At 40.8% G+C, this 24,301-nt stretch overlaps 2 protein-coding genes across 2 annotated transcripts in view; one reads left to right on the forward strand and one right to left on the reverse strand.

Moving 5' to 3' along the window:
- Nucleotides 1-443: 443 nt before the first annotated feature.
- entpd3 (ectonucleoside triphosphate diphosphohydrolase 3) lies at nucleotides 444-14,425 on the forward strand. Its single transcript, XM_053432215.1, has 10 exons — nucleotides 444-709; nucleotides 4,500-4,637; nucleotides 5,070-5,187; nucleotides 5,375-5,534; nucleotides 6,170-6,329; nucleotides 6,424-6,651; nucleotides 7,500-7,763; nucleotides 7,854-7,964; nucleotides 9,936-10,073; nucleotides 11,137-14,425. The coding sequence occupies exons 2-10, from the start codon at nucleotides 4,503-4,505 to the stop codon at nucleotides 11,323-11,325; spliced, it is 1,503 nt and encodes a 500-aa protein (XP_053288190.1). The 5' UTR covers nucleotides 444-709; nucleotides 4,500-4,502; the 3' UTR covers nucleotides 11,326-14,425.
- Nucleotides 13,841-24,301, reverse strand: part of LOC128449166 (RNA-binding motif, single-stranded-interacting protein 3) — a 122,842-nt gene continuing 112,381 nt past the window's right edge. Inside the window, exons 11-14 of the mRNA XM_053432216.1 lie at nucleotides 19,593-19,709; nucleotides 19,222-19,308; nucleotides 17,798-17,922; nucleotides 13,841-16,308 (exon numbers count right to left, since the gene is read on the reverse strand). Coding sequence (XP_053288191.1) covers nucleotides 16,305-16,308; nucleotides 17,798-17,922; nucleotides 19,222-19,308; nucleotides 19,593-19,709 — 333 coding nt within the window. The 3' untranslated portion in view covers nucleotides 13,841-16,304. The remainder of the gene's footprint in view (nucleotides 16,309-17,797; nucleotides 17,923-19,221; nucleotides 19,309-19,592; nucleotides 19,710-24,301) is intronic.

The following is a 24,301-nucleotide window of genomic DNA, read 5'->3' on the forward strand; positions in this document are numbered from 1 at the left end:
TAATTATTAAATCTTGTCTGAAGGTGCTTTTATATTTAATCTCCCTACCTTTTATATTTGAGCTAAATCACTTGCAGAGCCTTGTTTTCTGTGAATAAACTCCTTGCCACCGTCCTTTAGTTCAGGCCTATCGAATAAGAGCTGACTTTGTGATAACCTGTGCAGCAGATACTCAACCACTCTGCACTTTATCTTATTGATTACATCAATTAACCCACAGACATTGCTCCACTCTCTCTTCTCACATTGTTTCATGCATACTCTCAATTAAGCGTATCTATGTTTAATCATGGGACACAGACAGAAGAAGAAGGATCAGCACTGCCTCTTTCTCTACAGCTGCACTCCCTGAGCTGGCTGCCCTGCAGCACTGGTGTGGTGGGAGGGGTGGAAGCGGGACTTTGTATTGCTCCTCCCATGTTCCCTCACTCATTCACACTGTGTGTTGTTGGGGTACACAACTTCGCTTCCTCTGGGCCAATCACAATCAAACAATTTGAAAGACATGGGAGGCATGTGACCAAGCAAATAACAAAATAGAATCATCAAATGTATTACTGTTGGATCTTCTTTTACGCACCGCTTCCTCTTCTCTCTCTCTCTCTCTCCCGCCTCTCTCTTTCTCCTTCTCTCTCTTCTCTGTGTCTCTTGCTGTTTTCTTCATACCCAGCTCAGAGTCATCTCACTCTAACTCAGCTGATCAACTAAGGTAAGAACCAACTTACCTTTTCCTGCTCATGTACACGTATCTATTGTTAAACTGTTGAAAAGGATTAATTCGTTCAGGTAAGCGTGCTTCCTTGTGTGAGGTGATCTGCATTATGTTTCCTCATGAGGACCAGTCTCTACAGGCAGAGGTCAAAACAACTGCCGCTATGAATGAGCCTGCATGGCTGTCGTTTTACAGACATGTCTGTGTTTTGTAGGTTTATGTGTGTGTTGCCTGTGTTTAAATGCAAACTATGGTCTAACAACTACCAGTTCTTCTGGTCTGCTGCAACGCTGTGTATTTTGTTTACCTTTTGTACACATGTGATGTAAGAGGGGGGCTTTCAGATGAGAGCATTCCATACTGTTCTATGTGTGTAGTCTTAGACTAGAAAAACCAAATGTGTGTTATATGGTACAGCAATCGTGCCGCATCAAGTGAACTCACAACTGCTTCCAGAGTAAACGTGTAAATAAAAGACAGAAGTTATCTCAGCATTCTGTTAGGTATTTTACTAGAGTGGCAAGAATACATCAACATGATCATATATAAGTAGAAATATTGATTTGCTCTAATTGTACTTTTTTATAGATAAAAGATACAAAAGGAACATTGCAACTAGTTTAGAATGGACTAAATGTTTAGGCGTTAACAAAAAAGAAGAAAGGGTTTGAGATGATTTAATGTTTTCATCGAAAGGCAAATTTTTGCATACAGTTAAATGAAGCTAAATAACCTAAAATCAAAGTCAAACCAAATTTCAAATTTTTATGTATTTGAGCTTTTTTATGTATTTTTTTAACCTTTCGAAATCAGATACATTTTTTGAAGTAAAAACAGATACATAACAAACTCAGGAAATAAAGAGGGTGGATGAAACCATAAAAACGTAAGTTACATTTAATGGAGGACTTGAATTGCACCTGATCTACTTGTAGTAAAGAACCCATCATACACAAACATACCTGCAGTCCCTGAGAGATGTTTTTTGAACAGTTTGGTGACTTATCGTGGGCGGACACTGTAAGTCACTGGATCCGACAGGACAACACTGATGTCAACCAGCTGCCCTGTAAAGCCACAGATCACTGAGCTCAGGTTACTTCTGTGTGGTGTTAGAGAGCTTTTTCTCTTCATCTTCATATGAATACAGAACATTTCTGAATAGGTAGAAGAGATTTTATTTATAATCATTGTTATGATTAAATAGTCGAGATACAGCAAACATTCACTAATGAATGTGCTTTAATGAGGGTGGGGAAAAAGAGGTGTTCTTTAATATGTTGGTGGGATTTTCAATTCTCTGGTCACTTAAAGTCAGACTTAAAGTTTCTTTAAAATCAAAAGGCCGACTGGCATGTCGCCTGGCTTTAATCACACCTTTGACCGGTGATGTATGATTTTGCTGTGAAACCTTAAATGCTGCAATTTAAAACAATAACAAACATTAGCACTGAGGTGTTTTTACAGACCGCTGATGATAGAGTAGACAATTTTTTTGTTTGTGTTGATACAGCTTTTTAAGAATGCAAACGTAAGGAAAACGTGAGCGGTAGAGAGAGATGGAGGATTACGGGGCTACCGCCTCTAGCAACTGTTTGAGAGTATGACACATGAAACACAGCTGAGACAGCACAATGTAATATCTGTAGAAGGTTGTTATTACAATGTCGCAACACTTAAAGACGTCCAATACCTAAGAAAACCGCATGACGAGGAATTCTCAACAGGTTTAAGCAAAGGGAAAATTATGTTTTATGCCCTATTACTATTTTAAAAGGAAATATACAGCTTTACTCTTACATAACAGGACATGGTATTTTAAATATAGATAACATTCACATACTGGACATACCAATGATACGAGGAACAGTTAAGAAGGAAGGTATGCAGCAAGGGAAATAATCTAGATAATTAAAAGGAATGCATGCATTGAGTTTAAGTGTATGTGTGTGTGTGTGTGTGTGTTTCATGTTACAGCGTGTTAAAGTTTGTGTGTGACCTATAATTTCAGACATATTCGACATTATTTTGTCCATATGACAAATCAATACTCAACCTTGTGTTTGTGCACATTTCCTTCATCAAAGCACACATGGTGGATCTGGCACAATGGGCTGTTTCCTGTTACTCAGTATAAACTTTAAACAGAGAACTTTCTGGCAATTGATTTTGAACAAAATCTGTTTTTCTCTGAGGTTAGAGTTTTTTTGCGTGCCGCTTTAAGTTTGTTTGTTCTGAATTTTTTTGTCTGTACTGAATATCTGGCTGCGTTTTCAGCGCCATAAGGAAGTGAAACAAATCAGAATATCTTCACTGCCAGGTTTTTTTCCTGCTCACTGGGGGTTTGTGCAATGTAAAAAGGTGAAAGCAATTTTATGTTCATTATAATATTACAGCATTTGTCGAGTTCCCAGTGTTTGAGTCTGAGTCCAAGTTCCAGTTTATCAAAGAAGAGTCTGACTCGATTCTCAAGATGAACTAAATCTGACTCATCAAGGTTCATTTTGATGTTATCTGCCATATGCAGTTTCCTCTTTGGTGTTTGTGCAATAGTGAAATGTGGAAGCCATTTTATGTTCAAAGTTAAAGTCCCATTAAGTGAGCCAGAGTCATCAACGTTGAATTTAATGTTTACATTGTGGGAGCAAAGTGCTGGATAGGGGCATGTCTTGCTGCATTTTAGCATATGAAGATTGGTAAACACAGGTGCCTGAAATTGAATGCCATAATATTAATATAGATATCAATATAAAGCCAAATTATTTATTTATCACAAAAAAATATTCTTACCAGTCCTGTCCTTACCCTGGAAGCGGTGCTACAGATCCTTATCCTCCAAATCATCTGGTCAGCAATAGTTTCCCCGATAAGGACTCTGAACTCTCTGCAACAATCATAACACACATGCACTTTCACACTAGACAATATATTTACATGTCAAAATCCAACACAGTAACATGACAGTGCAGGAGTTACTCTGTAGTGTCACCGCTGTCTATGCTGATATCTTTGTTATTTTTTATGTTGACATTAACTGTTCCATGCCGTACCGAAAACAGAATTCCACCAACGTGATTGTGTGGTCGTGTTAAGAAGATTCTGATCCTGTAAACTATTTTTAAAAGTCTGAGTCCTCGTCTCCAACCTCAAGTGTGACTGCAGTCATCGTTGGAGTCTCTACTGGCAGAGTCCTCTCAAGTCCAAGTGAATCACACACCCTTAACGTCAGGACTCGAGTCTCCTCTCCGTACACTCATGATTCTTCCATATGAACCAGTACTGTATATCTCCACAAACCGAAATCACAACTCAAGTCTGTATTCACTCTCTTCAAAGAATCACAAGAGAGAAGCTTGTGTTCCTCTTTGCTGATCATTCAAAAAATATAACAAATTCCCCTTTAATGTCGCTGCCTTGCATATTTTACATTAATAGCACAGAATAATAAATAGAGATAATAATAATAAAATGAGGGTTAAAGTATCTCACTGTTCTTATCACCGTCCTTGACAAAGGGAACATTTCAACTGTAAAAGCACTTTAAACTGAATCCTGATCCACAACATTTGTCAGATTGATTTTTTTCATTTCTTTTATGTGGTTGTTAACCCTGGTGATATTGCTCAGGCTATCAATAATGTTGCAAGTGTTATTTTCCTTCTTCATGAAAATAAAGTGTTTTTATTATTGCTAATCATCACTTTTCCAAAACGTCTCCCCTTTGAGAGCCAAGAAGCTTTTAGAGTGAACAGAACTCCTTTCTTTTAACCCTGTTTCTTGCCCACAGGAAATGGCGTCCAAGCAGCCAATCGGCTACAAGTGTCGCATAGCAGGCGTGCTGCTCCTGCTGTTGGCCAGCATCGCCGCCCTCGTTGCTGTCGCTGTCATCCAGGACACCTGGGCGTTTAAAGAGTACGGACTAGAGGTGGGCGCGTGCATGGACGTGCACACAGTTCTCACAAAAACAAACCCTTTGGCTGTAGACTAAAGTATTTACTGTATAACACATGCATAAGCAGCGTGTCAGAGATTGGTAGACAAACAAACACTCAAGTATGAATGTGTTAGCAGATATCATCCAGATGTGAGTCTCACGGAGAGAGGTTTTCATCTGTTAGCTCTCTGGTTGATGGAGGTCCAGATGGACAATGTGTATTTCTTTTAAAGGGGTGCTGCAGGATTGATTGTTGTTGGGTGGGTGTGTGTCCCAGCAGCCGCTCTGTAATTTAACACAATCTTTATTGTCTGAGCTCTTTTGTCAGATCATCAACGTCAAAATAAAATGTGCGATCGGAAAGACCAAATTAAATATGTGACCTTGTAACGTAATTCAATTTTTCTCTCGTCTTCTCTGCAGTACGGGATAGTGATAGATTCGGGTTCATCTCGGTCCAGTGTGTACCTCTACAAGTGGCCCGGGGAGAAGCAGAATGAAACAGGAGTAGTGACGGAGATACTGAACTGTAGAGTTGATGGTGAGTCATTAGCTATTTGTACACTGAGTTGAGTACATTGAGTAAAAAGATATATGAAATGTGTTTAAAACCAGAAAACCGATGTAGTCCATCTGCCTTTATCCGATTAAATGTGCTCAGCAACTTGCATCATGTTTTCACTGTCTCAACTCAGCAACTTCATTTTAACTCGGCCTCGTGCCAACAGGTGACGGTATCTCCGAGATGAAAGTTGATCCTCAGAAAGATGAAAAGTCATGGACAGCATTCCGAAAGTGCATGGCCCAAATCACCGTGGCCATTCCCGCTGAAAAACACAAAACCACGCCCCTGTTTCTCGGAGCCACAGCCGGGATGAGACTGCTGCAGTAAGAAAGTGTCCAAATTACTTTTCATCATTACCTACAAGCAGAGCACCTTCACCTCATTCATGCGTCACATGGATTTTATTTTCACCCAAAAGCTACTGGAGTCAGGCAGTGAAAACATGCCTGTCTCGATGTTGGGGAAGAAATTGATCATTTCTCTCAAATGCATTAAAGCGTAATGAGCCTGTTTTGAACATGCAAGGAGTAGATAGTATAGATATTTTAGTGTTAAAACGTAAAGGGAGTAAAGTACGGACACAGGTTTGTTACTTCCCATCACTTGTCTGCAGGGAATAGATAAGTAATCAGTAGGCTTGTTTTGGTCTTTGTTTGGCTTGACTCTGTTTCACAGAAATGTGCAAAGTCTAAATACTCTGTGATGATCCTGGGTTTATGTATTCAGTCTATATGCTAACTGGCTTAAGCCTAATATTTAGTACAGACATGAACGTGGTTTGGCCTCCTTCTCTAACACGTGTCAAGAAAGCAAAGGTAGTTTTTCTAAAATTTCAGACTACTAGTAGTAGTCTGAAATTTTAGAAAAAGTAAAAAATTGAATTAGTAGTAGTCTACTACTAATTCAATTTTTTACTACCACTGAGAGCAAGACCTCTAATTCTTTTTTCCACCATCAGTCAGCTGGATGAGCAGAGATCCAATGAAATCCTGGCTAGTCTCCGAACATACCTGAGCTCCCTGCCCTTCGACTTCCACAACGCCTCCATCATTGCGGGTCAAGAGGAAGGTCTATATGGGTGGATCACTGTCAACTACCTCATGGGAAACTTCCTTGAGGTCCGACGCAGTCATTGATCTGTCTGCTCTGTCTCGGTCCAACGTTTACTTGCATGCTGCTTCACTAATGTTTCCTTTTCCTCTATGCATGCAGAAAAACCTATGGAACACCTATGTGCAACCAGAGGGGGCAAAGACCGTTGGATCCATGGACCTCGGTGGAGCATCGACCCAAATCGCCTTCGCAGTCCAGGACGATCTGGAAGGGCCGGACTACATGCCCATCAAACTCTACGGATACCCTTACAATGTCTACACTCATAGTTTCCTCTGCTACGGCAAGAATGAGGCTGAGAAGAGAGTTCTGGACAAAATAGTACAGGTAACAAAGCTTTTTGTCTTTAGATATATGTGTGTCTATGAAAAGAATTTGACTAAAGTATTTATGAGCGCTGCAGTTTGTTCTCTGTTTGTGTGTTTTTATGTTCCTGTTTGTGCATGTGGCAGTGGGAATGTGTGTGTGTTTTTTTGCATGCAAGACACACGTGAAAATCCATTAAAGCCTATTAAAGAATTGATTAGTGAACAATGCTAACAGGCTGGGGGAAACCAGTCCAGGATGCATTATGTCATTAAGGATATTGATTGGATAGTAAATGTCGTCAGGCGCGTCGCTGAGAAATGCATTATTTCTGATTGCTTAAAGCTTCATTCTTGAAGCTAAGAGAGTTTGCAGCAGCGGAGAAACACGCTGCGCTGTGAGAAAATGGGATTAAAGGTCATACATTTGCAACAGGGTCCTAATATCAAATGTTAACTCAACAGCTTGTAGTTACACAAGGATCTGTATTTGATCATGTGTAATTCATGTTAATAAGTTATGTTTTATGTCAAGTTATGATATGTTAATTCCATTCCATTTAATTGTATTAGTTTTAACACATCAAATACTTGTCATCTTATCATTCTCTATTTATTTAATTTTATAGACCTACAGTACATATTCACATGACATCATCTTTCATCATAATCTTTGCTACCTACTCATTTAACTGTTATATTTGTACATCCATTTAGACAGACAGACAGACAGACAGACAGACAGACAGAGAGCAAACAGACAGACAGACAGACTTTCACTTGGAAAGAACTTGGTGCTTAACCTTAAAAAGTGCTTGTTTTATTATAATAAATGTACACAGTATTCTAACATTTCCTTCCTCCTTCCAGGAATCACGCGACCCAGCATACATTCTGAACCCCTGCTACCCTGAAGGTTTCAACATCACCGTTAAGGCCTCATCCATCTATGAAACACAGTGCATCGAGAAGCCAGCCAACTACAACCCAGACCAGGATCTCTTCATGGTGGGAGCCCCTGACTCAGACAAGTGCAGGAGCCTGGTGAAGTCAATATTTGATTTCAAGACCTGCTCCTCAGCCCACTGTTCCTTCAACGGGGTTGAGCAGCCGCCAGTCACCGGAGAGTTCATGGTAACACACAGTACAAATATATAACATGTAAGTGTAGGCAGATGAAGATGCAAAACAACTTTTAACTCTGTGTTTCTTCTGCTCCCGCAGGCGTACGCTGGATTCTTCTACGTTAAGCGGGCTCTGCACCTGAATGGCTCTGTAGATTTTGATCAGTTCCAGTCGTTGGTTAGGGAATTCTGCCACACAAATTGGACAGAGGTAAGTTCTGCAAGAGGGTATACAACTGAAATGAAGGCTGAAATGAATGATATAACAGTCTGTAATCAAAGGTGGGAGAAATGAGAAAGTAGGAAGGGAATGAAGGAATGACAGAAAGAGGGGAAGGCAGCAAGGAGCAAAGACAAGAGACAAAACAGAAACAAGTAGAAATTATTATTGTAGGCAGAAGCTAAATTGCTTGGCAGATACAGGGTTATTTTCCTCAGGCAGAATATATGGAATACGGTGGCCCTGAGAGCTCAACGAACAGCAACTTAAGAAAACACATGCAAGTTGACAAAACACAAGCAAAGTAAGAAAACATCTTCATCAATTTCACAACACAACACAACACATTACAGAAACGCCTAGCAAATAGACAAACGCCCTGCAAATAGACAAACGCGCTGCAAATAGAGAAACGCGCAGCAAGTAGAGGAGAAAACACAACGGAAGTGTTTCCAGAGGACAGCTAAAAGTGATGGACACTGCTGCCACAAAAACGTCCAATACACCATACAAATTCGGTTCCACACAGGGTTCGGCCACCCGCGGCTCTGGAGCCGAACGCGGCTCTTCAGCCCCTCTGCAGTGGCTGCACAGTTCAGTGTTTTGCATATGTTTCACGAACGCTGAACTTAACGAATCAGTTTTCATATTATTAACGTTAACGTAAAGATGAACGTAAGTGAACGTCACCGACATTTTTTAAATCATCACCGTATCAGGCCATCATGAGATACCAAGAGCGGGCGAGTGTGTGTGTGTGTGTGTGTGTGTGTGTGTGTGTGTGTGTCGGCGCTCCGACCCCGCCCACTCACTCAGAGAGACCCATCTGATCACGGAAGATGGTCCGATCTTCTCCTGTTAAACTGAATAAACAGCGCTAACAAGCAAGCCCCTGTTTGTGAGGCAATATATTGTCCATAGTGTGCAGGGGTAGGAAACCTTTACTATCAAAAGAGCGAGTGGGCCGGGACCCGGGACCTATATACAGTCTATGCCCGGGACCGGAGCGCTCGCTACACGCACACGCGCACACACACACACACACACACACACACACACACACACACACACACACACACACACACACACACACACACACACACACACACACACACACACACACACACAGGCCCGCTCCTGGTATTTCATGATGGCCTGATACGATGATGATTAAAAAAATTAACGTGACGTTCACTTACGTTCATCTTTACGTTCACGTTAATAATATGAAAACTGATTCGTTAAGTTCAGCGTTTGCGAAACATATGCACAACACTGAACTGTGCAGCCACTGCAGAGGGGCTGAAGAGCCGCATTCGGCTCCAGAGCCGTGGGTGGCCGAACCCTGTGTGGAACCGAATGTGTATGTTGTATTGAACGTTTTTGTGGCAGCAGTGTCCATCACTTTTAGCTGTCCTCTGGAAACACTTCCGTTGTGTTTTCTCCTCTACTTGCTGCGCGTTTGTCTATTTGCAGCGCCTTTGTCTATTTGTAGGGCGTTTGTCTATTTGCTGCGCGTTTCTGTAATGTGTTGTGTTGTGTTGTGAAATTGATGAGGATGTTTTCTTACTTTGCTTGTGTTTTGTCAACTTGCATGTGTTTTCTTAAGTTGCTGTTCGTTGAGCTCTCAGGGCCACCGTAACAACACCTGCTGTTATATCACTGACTGAGGTGTGGCAAGGCCGCGGTTTCTTCTCCGAGCGATCTACTCAAAACATGTCTCAGCAGCAGGTTTCTAAATAAGGACTTGAACTTTGGCATAGACGCAACATTTTAAAAGTTTATTAGCAAAGGAAACCGATGAAGTTGTTGCCTTGATAACACACTGTTGTGTGTTAGTGTTTGATCTTCACCTTGACTACAATGTTAATATTTTGCCGATAGCAATCATTTCCATTCGCTTGTGTCATTATTCGTCCTAATCTTAGGCTTGACTCTGATCTTTGTTTTTCTTGCTATTAGCTGAGAGAAGAAAAGAAGTGGATCTCTGAGAGATACTTGAAGTCTTACTGCCAAGGAGCTCACTACATCTTCACTCTGCTGGCAGACGGTTACAAGTTTGACAAAGAGACATGGAAAGGCATCAGCTTTCAAAAGGAGGTTGGTATATACACTCTATTTATTATCTATGCCCCATTCTCTTGCAGGTAAATAGCGTCGATGAAAAGACAACCGTCTGGCTGTATCAGATAAAGTAATGTGCTGAGAGTTGAGCTGTCACCAGCCACTCATGCACTGATGCAAGCGCTTAACAACCTTTAACTTACACAAGTGGAAATCAAACCACCCACTGGGACTCATTAATGATGGATGGCTGATGTACCGATCATGTGCGCTCAGAGCTTTGAATGAAAGGCATGCAATGTATCGCTGCGGGCTGCCCTGAGGATAGAGAGCGTACTCTCACAATGGAGCGCACATGGCCTGCAACACTTAGGCGCTCATGAGTCATGAGGAAAGAGCGGAGCTCTAAAAAGAATCATTAGCGCCAAAAATTTCCGAATTGCAGGGCAGTTTGCTTGTAGACAGGAACGTCCCTCAACAGCTGGCAATGCTCCCAGTCTGAGATCCCACCAACAAGAGGGTTAGTGTGCTAATCAGTGCTATGTAATGCCCGTGGGGTGTCAGGGAGACCCATGGTTCAAAGATCCTATGTAAGTCCCGAACAGACACACTTGGAGTTTTTCCAGGGGTGTTTCGCTGGATGTTATGACTCATCTTCTGCCCTGGGGCTGTAACTGAACAACGTTCTGATTGAGCTGTGAGACATTCTTAACTTCTCTGGACATGCACAGTGATGAATTATCTTCTAATTTCATTTCGTCTCTTCTCTTCTCTTCTGGTCTGGTCTCTTCTCTTCTCTTCTCATCTGGTCTTCTCTTTTCCCGCTCTTTTCTTCTCTTCTCATCCGGTCTGGTCTGGTCTCTTCTCTTCTCTTCTTGTCTCTTCTCTTCTCTTCTCTTCTCTTCTCTTCTCTTCTCTTCTGGTCTTGTCTGTTCTTGTCTCGTCTCGTCTCGTCTCGTCTCGTCTCTTCTCTTCTCTTCTCTTCTCTTCTCTTTTCATCTGGTCTTGTCTTTTCTCGTCTTTTCTCTTCTCGTCTCGTCTCTTCTCTTCTCTTCTCTTCTCTTCTCCTCTGGTCTAATCTCTCCTCCCCTCTCCTCAGGTGAAGGACACCAGCGTGGGTTGGAGTTTGGGCTACATGCTGAGTATGTCCAACATGATCCCATCTGAAGTGAAACACATCACACCTCTGACCAACCCTGTCTTTGCTGGCCTCATCTTTTTATTTTCAGCTCTGACCATCGTGATGGTTGTCATAGTTTTCATCTTCCTCATTCGCACTTGCTACTGAGAGCGAAAGTTACAAAGGAAATGATCTGCCATACAAAGCCTGGGGAATGCTGTAATCCCGTAGGTAACAGGAGAGTGTTAAAGCTACTTAGTCTGAGATGTTTACTAAAAATTTTAATGCAGTTCATTTTGTACCTCAGGGAAAAGTATTGGGACCTTTTTCGAGCTCCACTAAAGGGTCATATTGTTTTAAAGCTAAAAGACCGACACAATGCTCGCTTGACTCACAACTGAGCATGCGGATATGTCTGTGTGCTCGATGGCGTTTCACTTTGTGTAATTTCAAAATAGCATAATGTTAAAATGAGACTGGTATGTGCATTCAACTTAGTGTGCTCACACGCACACACTGATCCCTCAGGCAAGAAAGCATGTCAAACTCCCTCTGGTAACAAATTCGTTGTGTTCCTGTATTATACATGTAATTGCATTCAATGCATTCGCTTTATCTGTGAAACGGTAGCACTGCTGCAGCCTTACTGTTCTTATTCTGACAGTCCTCCATATTTATTGAATGAAATCCTCCCTATAAATAATGGAATGAAGGGGAAATTTGCCCTTGTTTTCTTATGGTCATGCAAATCAAATAAATTAAGTCATAGCATATAATACATTCTATTTCCAAAGATTAAAAAGATTTGAATACAAGTGGAAATTACATTTCTGAGTTCGGGACATTTATTGCTAGAACATTAAGTCTTTTCTCAATAAAAAGATGATGTACTTAAAGCAACATTGTTCACTGTTAAATCTGATTAATTTCAATAATTCAAATGTTTTATGTCTAATGTCAGTTACACTCTATTCTGTTTACTCTGTATATATTTGTGTTATTTTTATATTTGTTTTGTTTGTGTTGTCCATGTTTTTTATATTTCCACTTATTTCCACTTATTTATCACCTGTCGTATCCCCTTTTACCATTGTTGGACTAATAAAGGAATATCTTATCTCATCTAAATGATCGGTCTCATCAGAAAAAGTTAAATCAGTGGATTAGTTTGAGAAAACTACACCTGTCTTGTGTAATCTGGGCCTATGTAATATATCATGTCAGTTTTTGTCTATATGTAGCCTTATTGATTGTAGATTTAAAACAGATATTATCAAAAAAAACATAAACAAATAAACTCATAGGCGTTTACTCCACAGAGTAAAGTTAACATCGGAGGCACCACAAGTCCGCTGCACAACTGGAAACATGGCTCAGAGATTATTACAGTCACAGAACACCTGAGATATCAGCTCCGATGAGGGATCCAAGAAAATGTTACTGTCTTGATTCTTGTTCTTCTTGGTTTGTACCCACATGGTTGAATGCACTTATTGTCAGTCTCTTTGGATAAAAGCGTCAACTAAATGAAATGGAATGGAATGGAATCCACAAAGCGAGGGAAATCACAGAGGGAACAACAGAAAGAGGGGAAGGAGGTTATAGGAAAGGGTTAAATCAATAAAATCATGGTAATGAATGACCAAGTATGCATGAATGAATAGAGTAGACTGTGAAATGGATACGATAAAGTCATTGTAATAATGCTTACAAAAATAAGAATCACGATGAATAACCCAAGAAGGGGATTTCTTAACACTTAACAACAGTTTGAAAAGCTGAGCGATTGTGATGGCTTTTACTGTATCGACTCCAGATGTCAGATCTCGAGATGAGTCAGTTAGAGAAACCCTGGAACCCTGAATCTGGATGGTGAAAGGATAAGCTGAGAGGGACCAGTTATATTTGATGTGTGTAGATGTGAATCCAAAACCTAGGAAAAGGTATTTGGCCATCCTGTAAACATTAAACTCGGTCTGGGAAATATTCAGTGATGCTATTGTCTGCGTACTGGAGAGTAGTTGTAGAGGAAGTACTCAAACATTTTACAATAAGTAAAAGTACAAATAGACAGAAATGTAAAGTAAATGTATCCCATTGCATTTTCTACTTGAGTAAAAGTAAGTGCTTGCTTTCAAATGCACCGTGAGCATTACAAATACATTTACTTGCCTCAACTCTAATGCAACAGAGTAATACTTCATTAACTGTGTCTACTGTATAATTGGTTAATACAAAAATTATACAGACTCTGTCATATTAACAAGGAATGCTGCACATGATGCTGCTGAAAACACATTGTGATATTAATTAATGGCAAAGTCTCAGCAGTGGCCTCCTCTGAATCGACTTCAGGAGTTTCTTCTTCACCATGCTGCTGCTAGAGGAGGCGGAGTCTAATGTTACCTGCCCGCTCGGTTTGGACTTGAATTCCACTGTGAATTTGTGAGCATATAATGCATGCAAAACTGTAGTGGAATAGAAAGTACAGATATTTGATGATATGTGTTTTGGAGGGAAAGTGAAACGTTTGTTACATCCCCCAACTGCTAGAGAGTAGAAGTACAATACTCATACAATGTGCTCACTGCACTGGGACTGTCTTTATAATTCAACCCTTCATTCACAACAGGGCCCTCTAGTGGTGAAGTCTTGCATCTGCCAAAAACACAAGATGAGTATGGGCTGTTTAAAACAGTTTTTTTATTGAAAGATTTGTCTAGAAAGAAAAGAAAAAAGAAGACATTTTGAACTACAGCAATATCCACTGGTTCTACAGACACTCTCAGAATCACAATTTGAAAGAGATGGGAGGCATGTGACCAAGCAAATAAAAAAATAGCATCATCAAAGTTATTTCTGTTGCATCTTCTTTTTCACATCTGTACAAAAAAGATCTCATAAATATTACTTTTGTTCTTGCTTCCTCCTCTCTCTCTCTCTCTCTCTCTCTTTCTCTCTCTCTCTCTCTCTCTCTCTCTTTCTCTATCTCTCGTCCTCTCTCTCTCTCTCTCTCTCTCTCTCCCTCTCTCTCCCTCTCTCTCTTCTTTCAATAACTTACTTTCCATTAGAGGTTTGTATCGCTAGATTTTGGTTGAACCTTTCGTTCTCCGTTCATGTTTGCTCCTGTTTCTCTAGCTTCCTTTCATTGGTGGAGGGTCAGGTGGATGGGGCTTAACGGTTGTGACCCCGGAGCAAGTTCTTTTTATTATTTAAAAAAAAAAAAATCTCATCCATTTCCCTCTTTTTCAGTACACCCCATCGTCAATGTTCCGCCGTAACACAAGACAACCTAAATCCCCAATACTGAAAAGTGTTTAGCAGCTCACATATCATAATCAGTTCTCAAAAATAATAAAGGCAACACAAAAAAGAAAACATTCTTCTTTAGGAGAATATACATAAGCCGACATGATTTCATTTAACAGAAATGCCCTTATTACGACAGATTTCATCGCCATGCTCACATTTCAAATGGCTTCTGTTCGACGAGACAGCGAGCGCTTTGTTGTGTGCACTGAGACGTCCGCGATGATTCACTCGAGCATCGTCGTAATGACTTACAGCAGCCAGCGTCATGGCATGTAGGACGTGAGATTGGTCGATGCAGCCTGAGGACGGCGTGCTTGGTGTTTACACCCCCAGATTCCACAGGATATGAAGCATTTTCAGCCTTTTCACCACTTGAATAAACTATACCGACTTATTCCCCAAAACACACGTTGTGTTTTTAATATCTCCTCCTTACCACAGGGTGATTGGTCTCCAAACAGATGTTACAGCTCCACTTTAGATCTTAAGACCACATGACAAATGAAACATCTCAGCGAACACTCTTCTGGTTGAGGCAATTGTGTTAAACACCTTCTGCGTGTTCTCATTAACTTATATTTAAAAAAAAAAACATCTCGCAAACCAACAGCATGAGAAGCAAGAAATAAAAATCTGTTTCCGAGGTGAAAAAATAAAGAGAACGCAACACAAGGAAGATCTCTTCACTACTTAGTTTCTTCATCTTTGGTATAAAATATGCCACCTGTCGGCTGCGTTTTCTTCAACAGTTAAGAAAGACTAAAGAAACTGTCAACAGTTGTTTTCTAAAACTATTGCTTGTTGCACATTTAAAAATCCTAGCACGTTTTTTTCAGCTTTTTGTCAAAGTCAGAAATATTACTTTTTTTTTTCTTTTTTTGCAGTGAGACAAGCAAAGCAGGCAAAGCAAAAAGTTCTCGAAAGTAATAAAGACCCCAAAAATAAAAACAATACAAATGTAGAGGAGAAACAAAAACTTGTATCCCCTGATGGAGCTAAACTCCAGGGAGCAGTGGACTGACCCTTTCCACAAGTCGCATTAAAGAAGCTTTTTTTTTTTTTACCCTATCGACCAACACCAGCTGCACCGCACCACATAATTTAAAATCATCTTCATACAAATACAACCTTATTTTTTTAAAATCCTGTACAGAAAACATTGTAGATTTCGTCTTCAAGGTTCTCCAAACTCCAGGAACCCCTTAAATCATTCAATCACTCAGTCTTTTAAAAAAAATTATAATTCAAAGCTATGGAAACATTTTTTTCCAAAGTTTGAAAAAAATTAAGGCAATAAAGAATTAAGAAAAACATTGATATTCTAGAAAACTACTCAAATAATAAAATTAATGGAAATAATGTAGCTTAATATCAAAGGAAGACCACCTGTTTTTTTTTTTCTAGACTTTGCTTCCTTCCGTATTTGTTTTTTATAAAAAAAGTCTGAAAATCTACCTGCACATTCAAATGTTCTTTTTTTTCTGTACAGCTTGTTGGTTGAGTTTAGTTTCTTCTTGTTTTCCTTTGGAGGCAAAGTCCGGTCTTGTGGTGAGAAATGATAAACTCACAGTTTTGGACTGCGTTTGACTTCATCGTCCTCGAGTTCAGCGAAGCGTCATTTCTTGGTTCGACCAGGTAAGAAATATAATTGATTTTTTTTTTTTTCATCTTTTTGTCTTTTACTCGGTGCCTGTGCACAGTGGAAGCATTCTGCGCTCAGTGTTGTCCCTCACCTCCCTGCCTTTGTCCCTGTTTCATCTTGATTCTGTCCGTGTCTCCAGCGCCTCAGTGCAGTCCTTTGGAAGGCAACGCAGCATCGATCCCCCCCGATCTGTTTATCTGAAAGAGACAGAAAAACAAGTCAGTGAAAAGAAAATTGGGCAACTGAGGAAACTCTGGACAGTGTTAGTGTGTCTAAAGGGTTCTTCTTTAGCATTCTTTGTCCAACTATTGTGTGTAAAGAAAAAACAGCAGCAGGTTATCAAGGTGGCAGAAAAACAAGTCAAACACAAGAAGAGAGATAAAAATAGGAAGCTGGTGTTTTACAAGCCAAGGTTAAAATGATCCGGTGAACAACAACACAACAAATATCCGAGAATGCATTAACTGTAGGAAGGAGTGTAATGCAAATAGTCATAAAGCATTTAGTTGATAATATGACTTATTGTACAATAAGATAGACAATAATAACATTTTTTACAGTTTACAATATTCATTTCCTATAAAATAAAATTGACAAATCATTATTTGATATTTAAAAATTATAATATTTAAATTAATAATTGTTACAAATTACAACTAAAATATGAATTCACCAATAAATCCTCTGAAACTTTAAAGAGGGCTTCCAAAACAACATAAAATAAGGGTCAATAAGAATATTAGTTAAAAAGACATGAATGAACAAACAACTACTTTACATTAATATGCATGCAGTCTAAATTTAATCAGGCATTTCAAAGAGCGATTTACTTTTCCCATTGCCATTTCCCATTTTTGTTGTTCAGCTTCTCCATTTAGGCTTTTATTTTGTGTTGATGAAACAAGTTGAATTTATGCAAATTAACCGAGAGCATTAACAAGCTGCTGTTGTTCTATTTGACCTTTTTACTTATAAATGGATATATTATTCATAATTTTGATTCCTTATTTATCTTTGATTTTCTCTTTATATTAGTGCAGTGCCCATTCTCAACATGCTGGGTGCAGCTTTCTTGCTGATAGTTAAATAGTGACCAGTTCTCCTCGGCGTAGTCATAAACATTCTGTTGTCCTGATCAACATCAAGTTGACGAGTTGAAGCCACCGCCTGTTTATTCAAAGTTTATTAATATTCGCATCACACCAAATTCAATACTGCACCTCCTTGGGCCCATACAATACAAGGGCCACATTTATTAGATTTATATAACAAATAATGGATTTTTATAATCTGAATATATAAATAAAGAATCTTTGTATAAATAAATGTACGTATAAATGCCTAGTTTCACTGTAAAATGTGTTGTTAATGAATAAAACACTTGACATTTGTGATCCTCCATATGAACTGTTGTGCAGACTACTTAACATTATTCATTTCATTAGGGACTCATGGCCTTAGCAAACACTATTATAATAACTGATGATTGCATGATAAGCCTCTCTTTATCCAAGGTCTTTCAAAGCAGACACACTAAATAAAATGTGCTATTTTGACTCTTTGGGAAATGCACTTATTCCATTTCTTTGCTGTCACAACGGTGCTTTGCAGGAGTGCTATCGTGATATATAACTCTGTGGACGCTGCACAGGGGGAATGTGATAACAAATTGAGCTTTCCACTCACTTAGTCTGCTGGTAAGAGTAGGCTGTGGCATGATCCCCTGTGCTCTCCATAGATAAAGGCTGCTGCCCGTTGGCGTCCTGCGTGGAAGGGGCGGCTGTCTGGGGAGAAGCGTCTGTCACCACGCCCTGACACCAGAAACACAGAAATAAGTCCCATATGAAAACAACATCAGGCACTAAGAAGACTGAGTTTCAACCTCCACTTAGCAAAGGTTCACTGAGAGAATCCAAACAGTTTACAAAAGACAAAAACATTTACTAGATATTGATTCAGTGTGAGGGGGGGGGATTCTGATGATGTCATGAACGCCTTGAACCTGGAGTTCCATCAGCAGCTATGAGTCGTTGACTGATGCAGAGTTCTCACAGGATATCTACCAATACTATTAGTTATCATTTCATATCATTTTGAATGACAGCTACATTTATTAACACATAGAAAGCCATCAAGTGAGAAAATTATACTGTCTTTAGTGTATTTAAAAGTGCTTTTATAATCATATTAGTATAATATTCCAGAAGTAAATATCCATATCCAAAAAATATTCATTATGATTATCACTTATAATGTTTTCACCATCCAATGCAGACTTACCACATGCTTCACAATTTTGATATAATATGAAATGCTTCTGTAGAAGCCACACATCTGTATGACATCAAATGGAGCGACGCCGGCGAGCTAGTTCTGGCAGACAACTCGAGCTGCGCTGCTTCAATCACATGACATACATCATATGACTAACACCATGTGACATACATCAGGTGACATACATCATGTGACTTATCTCACTTGCCACAACCATCCACTTCATTAGGCGGTCTATTTAAGCAGAGGGAATTCCCATCTCTCTCTCTGCAGTACTGCAAACAATTGCCTCAGCCCTCCACCACCCCAGCATCCACCTGTAGGCTCCAATGGGGGGTTACAGTATTAGCTCATCACTCCCATCATTCCTGTGTAATCGTATGGGGGAGTGATTAAGTTGGAGCCTAGACGCCAAACACTAAACTTGTTCTACTGTTGAATAAACATTCGAACGTGAGTTGTCTGACTGAACTGTGTTTTAAGGAAAATGTTTTATTTGCAATTTCAAGGAGAAGCTCTACCCTACCCACAATCCTCCAGTGTAACAGCTGTGCTTTTTTTGAATGAGGAAGATCAGTAAAACAAAGTTAGATTCAAGAAGAAGTGCCCTGGAAGTCCTTGGAAAGGGATCGTTCGCAATGATTTATGGGATATGTAGATGCCTGAATGAAATATTTTGTGGTCAAGATTTATTTCGTAGTCTCATAGGGATTTTATAAAACAAAAAGAAAAGAAATAAGAAATAAATTTTCTGGACCAGTGCTCTATAAAGTAAAGGCTACTGTATGAAGTTGGTGTAACCAGTTTTTAGTCAAGAAACGATCTTGTTTACTTACTTCCACTGTGATGGCAGAGGCAGGCACTGCAGTGTACTGGGGAATGTAGGTTCCTTGCATAGAAGCAGCCGCTGCAGCAGGCATGTACTGCAGAGAGAAAGAGGGACACACATTATTGTGATAGAAGCAATACCTCATCCGGAATCCCTGGATTAAGAGAAGCTAGTTCACGATGCAGTACATAGCAACAGTTTGGCCGTGGGCCCAAGGTCATTGCACATTTCAGGCTGGTTACAAACAGGCAAAGGCATTTTCCGAAAAAAGACTGTATGGTTTACAATTACAGCTTATCACAAGACATCCGTAGAAACTATGTTTAACTTGAAATGTAGACAAACACATGCATGAAGAAGAAAAAAGCTGAGACTCACTGTGCCTGTGGTGCCCAGAGACATGTGGTTCATCTGCTGGGCGAGAGGAGCCATGACACTGGAGGGGTGTAGAGACAGACCGGGCTCTATGGCCGAGGCTGGGGTGATGACAGCACCCTGGAGGGAGGAAGGAAGGACACGTGAGCAACTGGGTTATCGACACCGGTGTACATGACCAGAAGAGTGTGAGGGAAACCATGTCAAGGTCACTATTCAAACTATATGGCACTGAGAACCGAGCTTTACACATCCACCAAGGCCCAACAGTCCTCTTCAATTCAATCAGACTGCGGCATGCATACATCTATAGAAATAAGTCCCCTGAGCAAGCCTGACTTAAATCAAGTTCCGTGAATTATTCATTGGGGAATGCGTCAAAATGTCCCACAATGTTTTGAAAAAAAAGGCGATAAAAATGTCTTGATTCAACCTTTGATCTGCTCCAAAAACTAACAGTTTGTTCCCTGACCAACACCTTCTCCATTCTACCAAATTTTGTGGTCCTTCTTTAGGTTGTTCTTGCATTATCTTGCTCATAAACAAACCAACAAACAAACATAACCTCCACAGTGGACAGAATGACACATAACTAGGATGGCAAACATTCAAAATAATGTGTATTCTACATATTTTGCACGTCATAATAGTTTGGCTTTCATCATATAGAGCTAAAAAGACACAGTTTTCAAATGTGCAGGCTACATTTCTAACCCGGTCACGTCTCATGGTTTGACTTTGTACGTGACAAACGCAGCCAGTCAGCCGGGCTTTGGCAGGCTTGATACAACATGCCTCTGAACGGAGCAGAAAAGCCTTTCACGGTAAATCTCCTCCATGTGCCGGGCTTTGATGCAGCCTAACACCTTGATGCACTGAGCTCCACTTTTTCACTCCTGCTCTGCCACAGACTCAGCTCGGTAAAGGTTTAAGCGGAGACTCCTCACGCTGCGAGTCGAGGTGCCTGGCAAACGTCCTTGCAGTGTCAAAAACCACCGCTCTTTTATGATCACTGTTTAACTACACTTCCCATGAGCACAGACAGCATCGGCGGATATGTGTCCTGAAAGCATTTGTGTGTGTTGACGTGGGACGTTTGGAAGAACACAGGTAGAATTTAGGTATTTCAGGCACCAGCCCAGATGCACGGAATTCGTCTTAACAGCTCTGCTTCAGTAGGGTTTCATAGGGAAGCTCACAACAAAACCACACAGACACACATAAGCACACACACGCACACGGAGTAATGAAAGTTGTGGCTACGTGAGGCGTTCCTCTCGAAGGCACACACAATCTGTCAAGTGTTCACAGTTGCGAATCTGTAAGTGAAGATGCTTAACGTCTGCGAGCTTCACACAGAGGCACGCACACAAGCACCCACACAGACACACACAGGGAACTGTTAACAGTGTGGAGTGCTCTTCCTCTTGACTGCTGTCTTCATGAGGAGACCTGTTTGAAGAACACAGCAGCCTGGCCATCAGAAACGCTCTGTCAACACGGTCTTCAACAACACAAGTTCATGAGTGGCACTTCTCCTGCAAGCACACACACACGTACACACCATACTGTATAAAAACACACAGGGAGGCATCCGCACACAGATGCAACAACAGATCCATAGCTAATACCCGAGCTCTTCATCCAGCTATACAATACATTCCCTCTTTAATGATTTCTCATCCTCCCTCGCTCTTTCTGTCACTTTATCCAATATCACAGCAGGCCTCCATAAGGAGAGAGAGGTGTTTACAGGAAAGGGAAGCACAGAAAGACTAATTATCTGCTCTGATTCATAGCAGTACAAGTGTTAAACCCGCCTTCCTCACATGTACCCGTGTGCGAGGGCTGTGTATTAGTGTGTAACAGACTGTGTGTTAATGTTGTCATGTATCAGACGAGCAATAAATGAGTACACAACACACAAGACGGTTACTTTTTCCCAAAGGACAGGAGGGAGAGAAACACACAAGATCTGCCTCAACTTTGAACTTGCTCCTTCTGCCTCTCACTGTCCCCTTCATCCTCCTCTTCATCCTCCCCCTTCTTTTGCTGTCATTTTTTTCCCCCCAGCAGCGAAGTGAAGCTGACTAACAGAGCGCTGCAGGCACCGTGCAGGATCAAATACACTGTATTGCTGATAATGATGCCAGTTGGAGAGAAAGCCACTAACCGCTGCCGGTCGCGATGAATAGCTGCTTGTTCTCTCGCAGGTGGCGTGCTCTGAAAAGCAGATGTTTGAATTGCTCAACAACAAATGTTTCTTCCGAAAGCGGGAACACACCCGTTTTTCTCTGTCTCACCTCTACTGTCTTAATGCACGAAAGCCCAAGGGAAGTTTATTGGACAACATGAAGCTAAAAAGAGACACCTGCTTGCACGCATGGGTGACAGCTCTGCAAACAGTATTGTATTGTGCCGTATTTGCAGGCTCAGCTATGTGGTGAAATGTGCTTCCTCCACCCCCTTTGTCTCCTCAAATGGGTTTTAACACGGCAATTTAACTCAGGAAGACCTGAAATCCCAATTCTTTGGATGTCTCATTACATCCCTCCCCAATAAGCCGCCTTCCTTGTCTGTCTTGCTATGCACGGTTAGGGTAATGCATTCATTTCCTGTAGGGGGATTTGTGAGTAATTATGCACAAAGCCATCCTCTCACTCATTAAGATGTAAAGACAGGGAGTTCAAGTAATCTGGGCATTCAACCAAGGCTTGGGAATACAGTCCTTAAGGCACTCCACTGTGTGTGTGTGTATAAGTGTGTTTGTGTGCGTGCATGTGTATTTGAATTGTGTTGTGTCTGTCTGTAAAAACAGTCGTCTAAGTGTGTGTGCCCTCTCTTTATTCCCGAGGAACGAAAAAGGAACATATCACTGTTTTTAATGTCTCTTGCTCTAACCACATAATAAGGTCACTCGTTCCTTTAGCAAACGTGTGTGTTGTGTGTATCTGGGAAAGAGTGTGAGCGACACTCACAGCAACCTGACAAATGAGCATGTAAGAATCTGACCGAGCGATTAAAAGAGGCGCGCTGGTGTGCGTCGCTCTATATGTGTCAATGAGTGCACGCCGTTAATCGAAGTCCCCACTCATTAACTGTGGTGCATCAGTGAGGAAGAAGCCTCCGCTGCCATAGGAACAGAATTAAGCCACAGTGTCTCTCCCAGTCTCCCTCCCTGACGCAGATTTAATATGCCGAGCTCCTCTGTATCCAGGAAATACAATGACTAGCTCTCGCCTTTGTTGTCTAACAGGGATTTTGACTATGCAGAGACAAGGCTGGGGAACAGGCACACACGGCCCAGACATGCCTTTTTTTGCAGCCGTTGTTTTCTTTTCTTTGTTGTCAATTTATTCTCTGTAATCCCCTCTTTCCTCTCCTTCCCCTCCCGCCTGCCTCTCTCTCCCCCCGTCCTCTCTCTGTCAGAATGCAGCCGCTTTCTTCACTGTCTCTTTTCTCTCCGAATCCCTCATTCCTTCCTCTTTTTTATCTCTGTCCCTCTCCGTCTTCTCAACAAGTCGAAGGAAGCCATATCGAGTGGCCTGCCAAATAATAAGATGGGACATTTGTTTGAAAACACATTTACAGAGGGGTATTATCCTCTCTCAAAGACAAAATTTTAATCAGACATGAAAACAGAACGTTTTTAACAGTTGGCAGATAGACACAAAGAGGGAGACAGAGGAAGAGAGGACGACAGAGAGGAGGAGCAACCGAATTAGGAACAACTTTAACTATTGATATGGACCATGTTCGCTTTAGAAATTCAGTGCAGGGCTCTACTCCTCTAAACCCTGAACCTCTGTCTATTTCAACTGGGCATCATCACATTTTTCAGGAATAAAAGAGTCAGTGGATGTTAACCAAACCAGCTCACCAACATTTGCCCCGAGATAGAGAAATCTGGACATGAAATCAATCTTGACTATCATCAACATTATTTTCTATAAACAGATACTGATGCTTTACTGTTAATCTTCGATTACAAAAAGACTGTGTCTTCATGGGATGCCAATGCAGTTCATAATGTGCTGTGTCTGAAAGCTCCTGTCGGCCATGATGGTTAGGATAACTAAAATTCTGATGCGCAAACGTCTTTTGACTGATCACCCTACTCCCGCCAGGAGAGTTTCTCAAACGTTTATGCCGACCCCCAAAATAACCAGGGACATGTGAACCCTCATTATTTTAAGAGATCTTCAATTTTATTTCACAATCATCTCCGTTCACATGTTTTAATGTATCCTGTGGTACTGTTAATTAACCGTGAGACAAAGAAAATCGGAAGGTTGATGATTATTTGCATGATTTTGTTTTGGATTTAACTAGTAGGGCCTATCTTTTAGCTTTTGGAACAATTATGGCTAAAATATGATACTGAAATTTTACGAGAAATGTCTTTGGTTTTCCCTCAAAATTATCTTGTGACCCAACATCTGTGACGCACGACCACCGATAGGGTCCAGACCAGGAGTTCGGTCAGGGTCACCTGTGCATGGCAGGGCCAACATACACAGAGAAACACTACTTACATTCACACCAAGGGACAATTTAAAGTCTCCAATTAACCTAACCCCAATCTGCATGTCTTTGACTGTGAGGGGAAAACCTACACAGAGATGGAGAGAACATGCAGACTCCACACAAAGACCCCTGTGGGATCAGGATTCCTGATTCACTTACCTTTCTGACTCGCAGATAATTTCACC

Source organism: Pleuronectes platessa, chromosome 10, assembly GCF_947347685.1.
Source record: "Pleuronectes platessa chromosome 10, fPlePla1.1, whole genome shotgun sequence".
In the NCBI taxonomy this organism is placed as follows: domain Eukaryota; kingdom Metazoa; phylum Chordata; class Actinopteri; order Pleuronectiformes; family Pleuronectidae; genus Pleuronectes; species Pleuronectes platessa.

Bases quoted from the DNA above. Each gene is read 5' to 3' on its own strand.
- entpd3 (XM_053432215.1), top strand. From the start codon at position 4,503: ATGGCGTCCAAGCAGCCAATCGGCTACAAGTGTCGCATAGCAGGCGTG. The intron at 5,535-6,169 runs GTAAGAAAGTGT...TTCCACCATCAG, and splicing joins GCCGGGATGAGACTGCTGCA to TCAGCTGGATGAGCAGAGAT. The intron at 10,074-11,136 runs GTTGGTATATAC...CCCTCTCCTCAG, and splicing joins GCATCAGCTTTCAAAAGGAG to GTGAAGGACACCAGCGTGGG.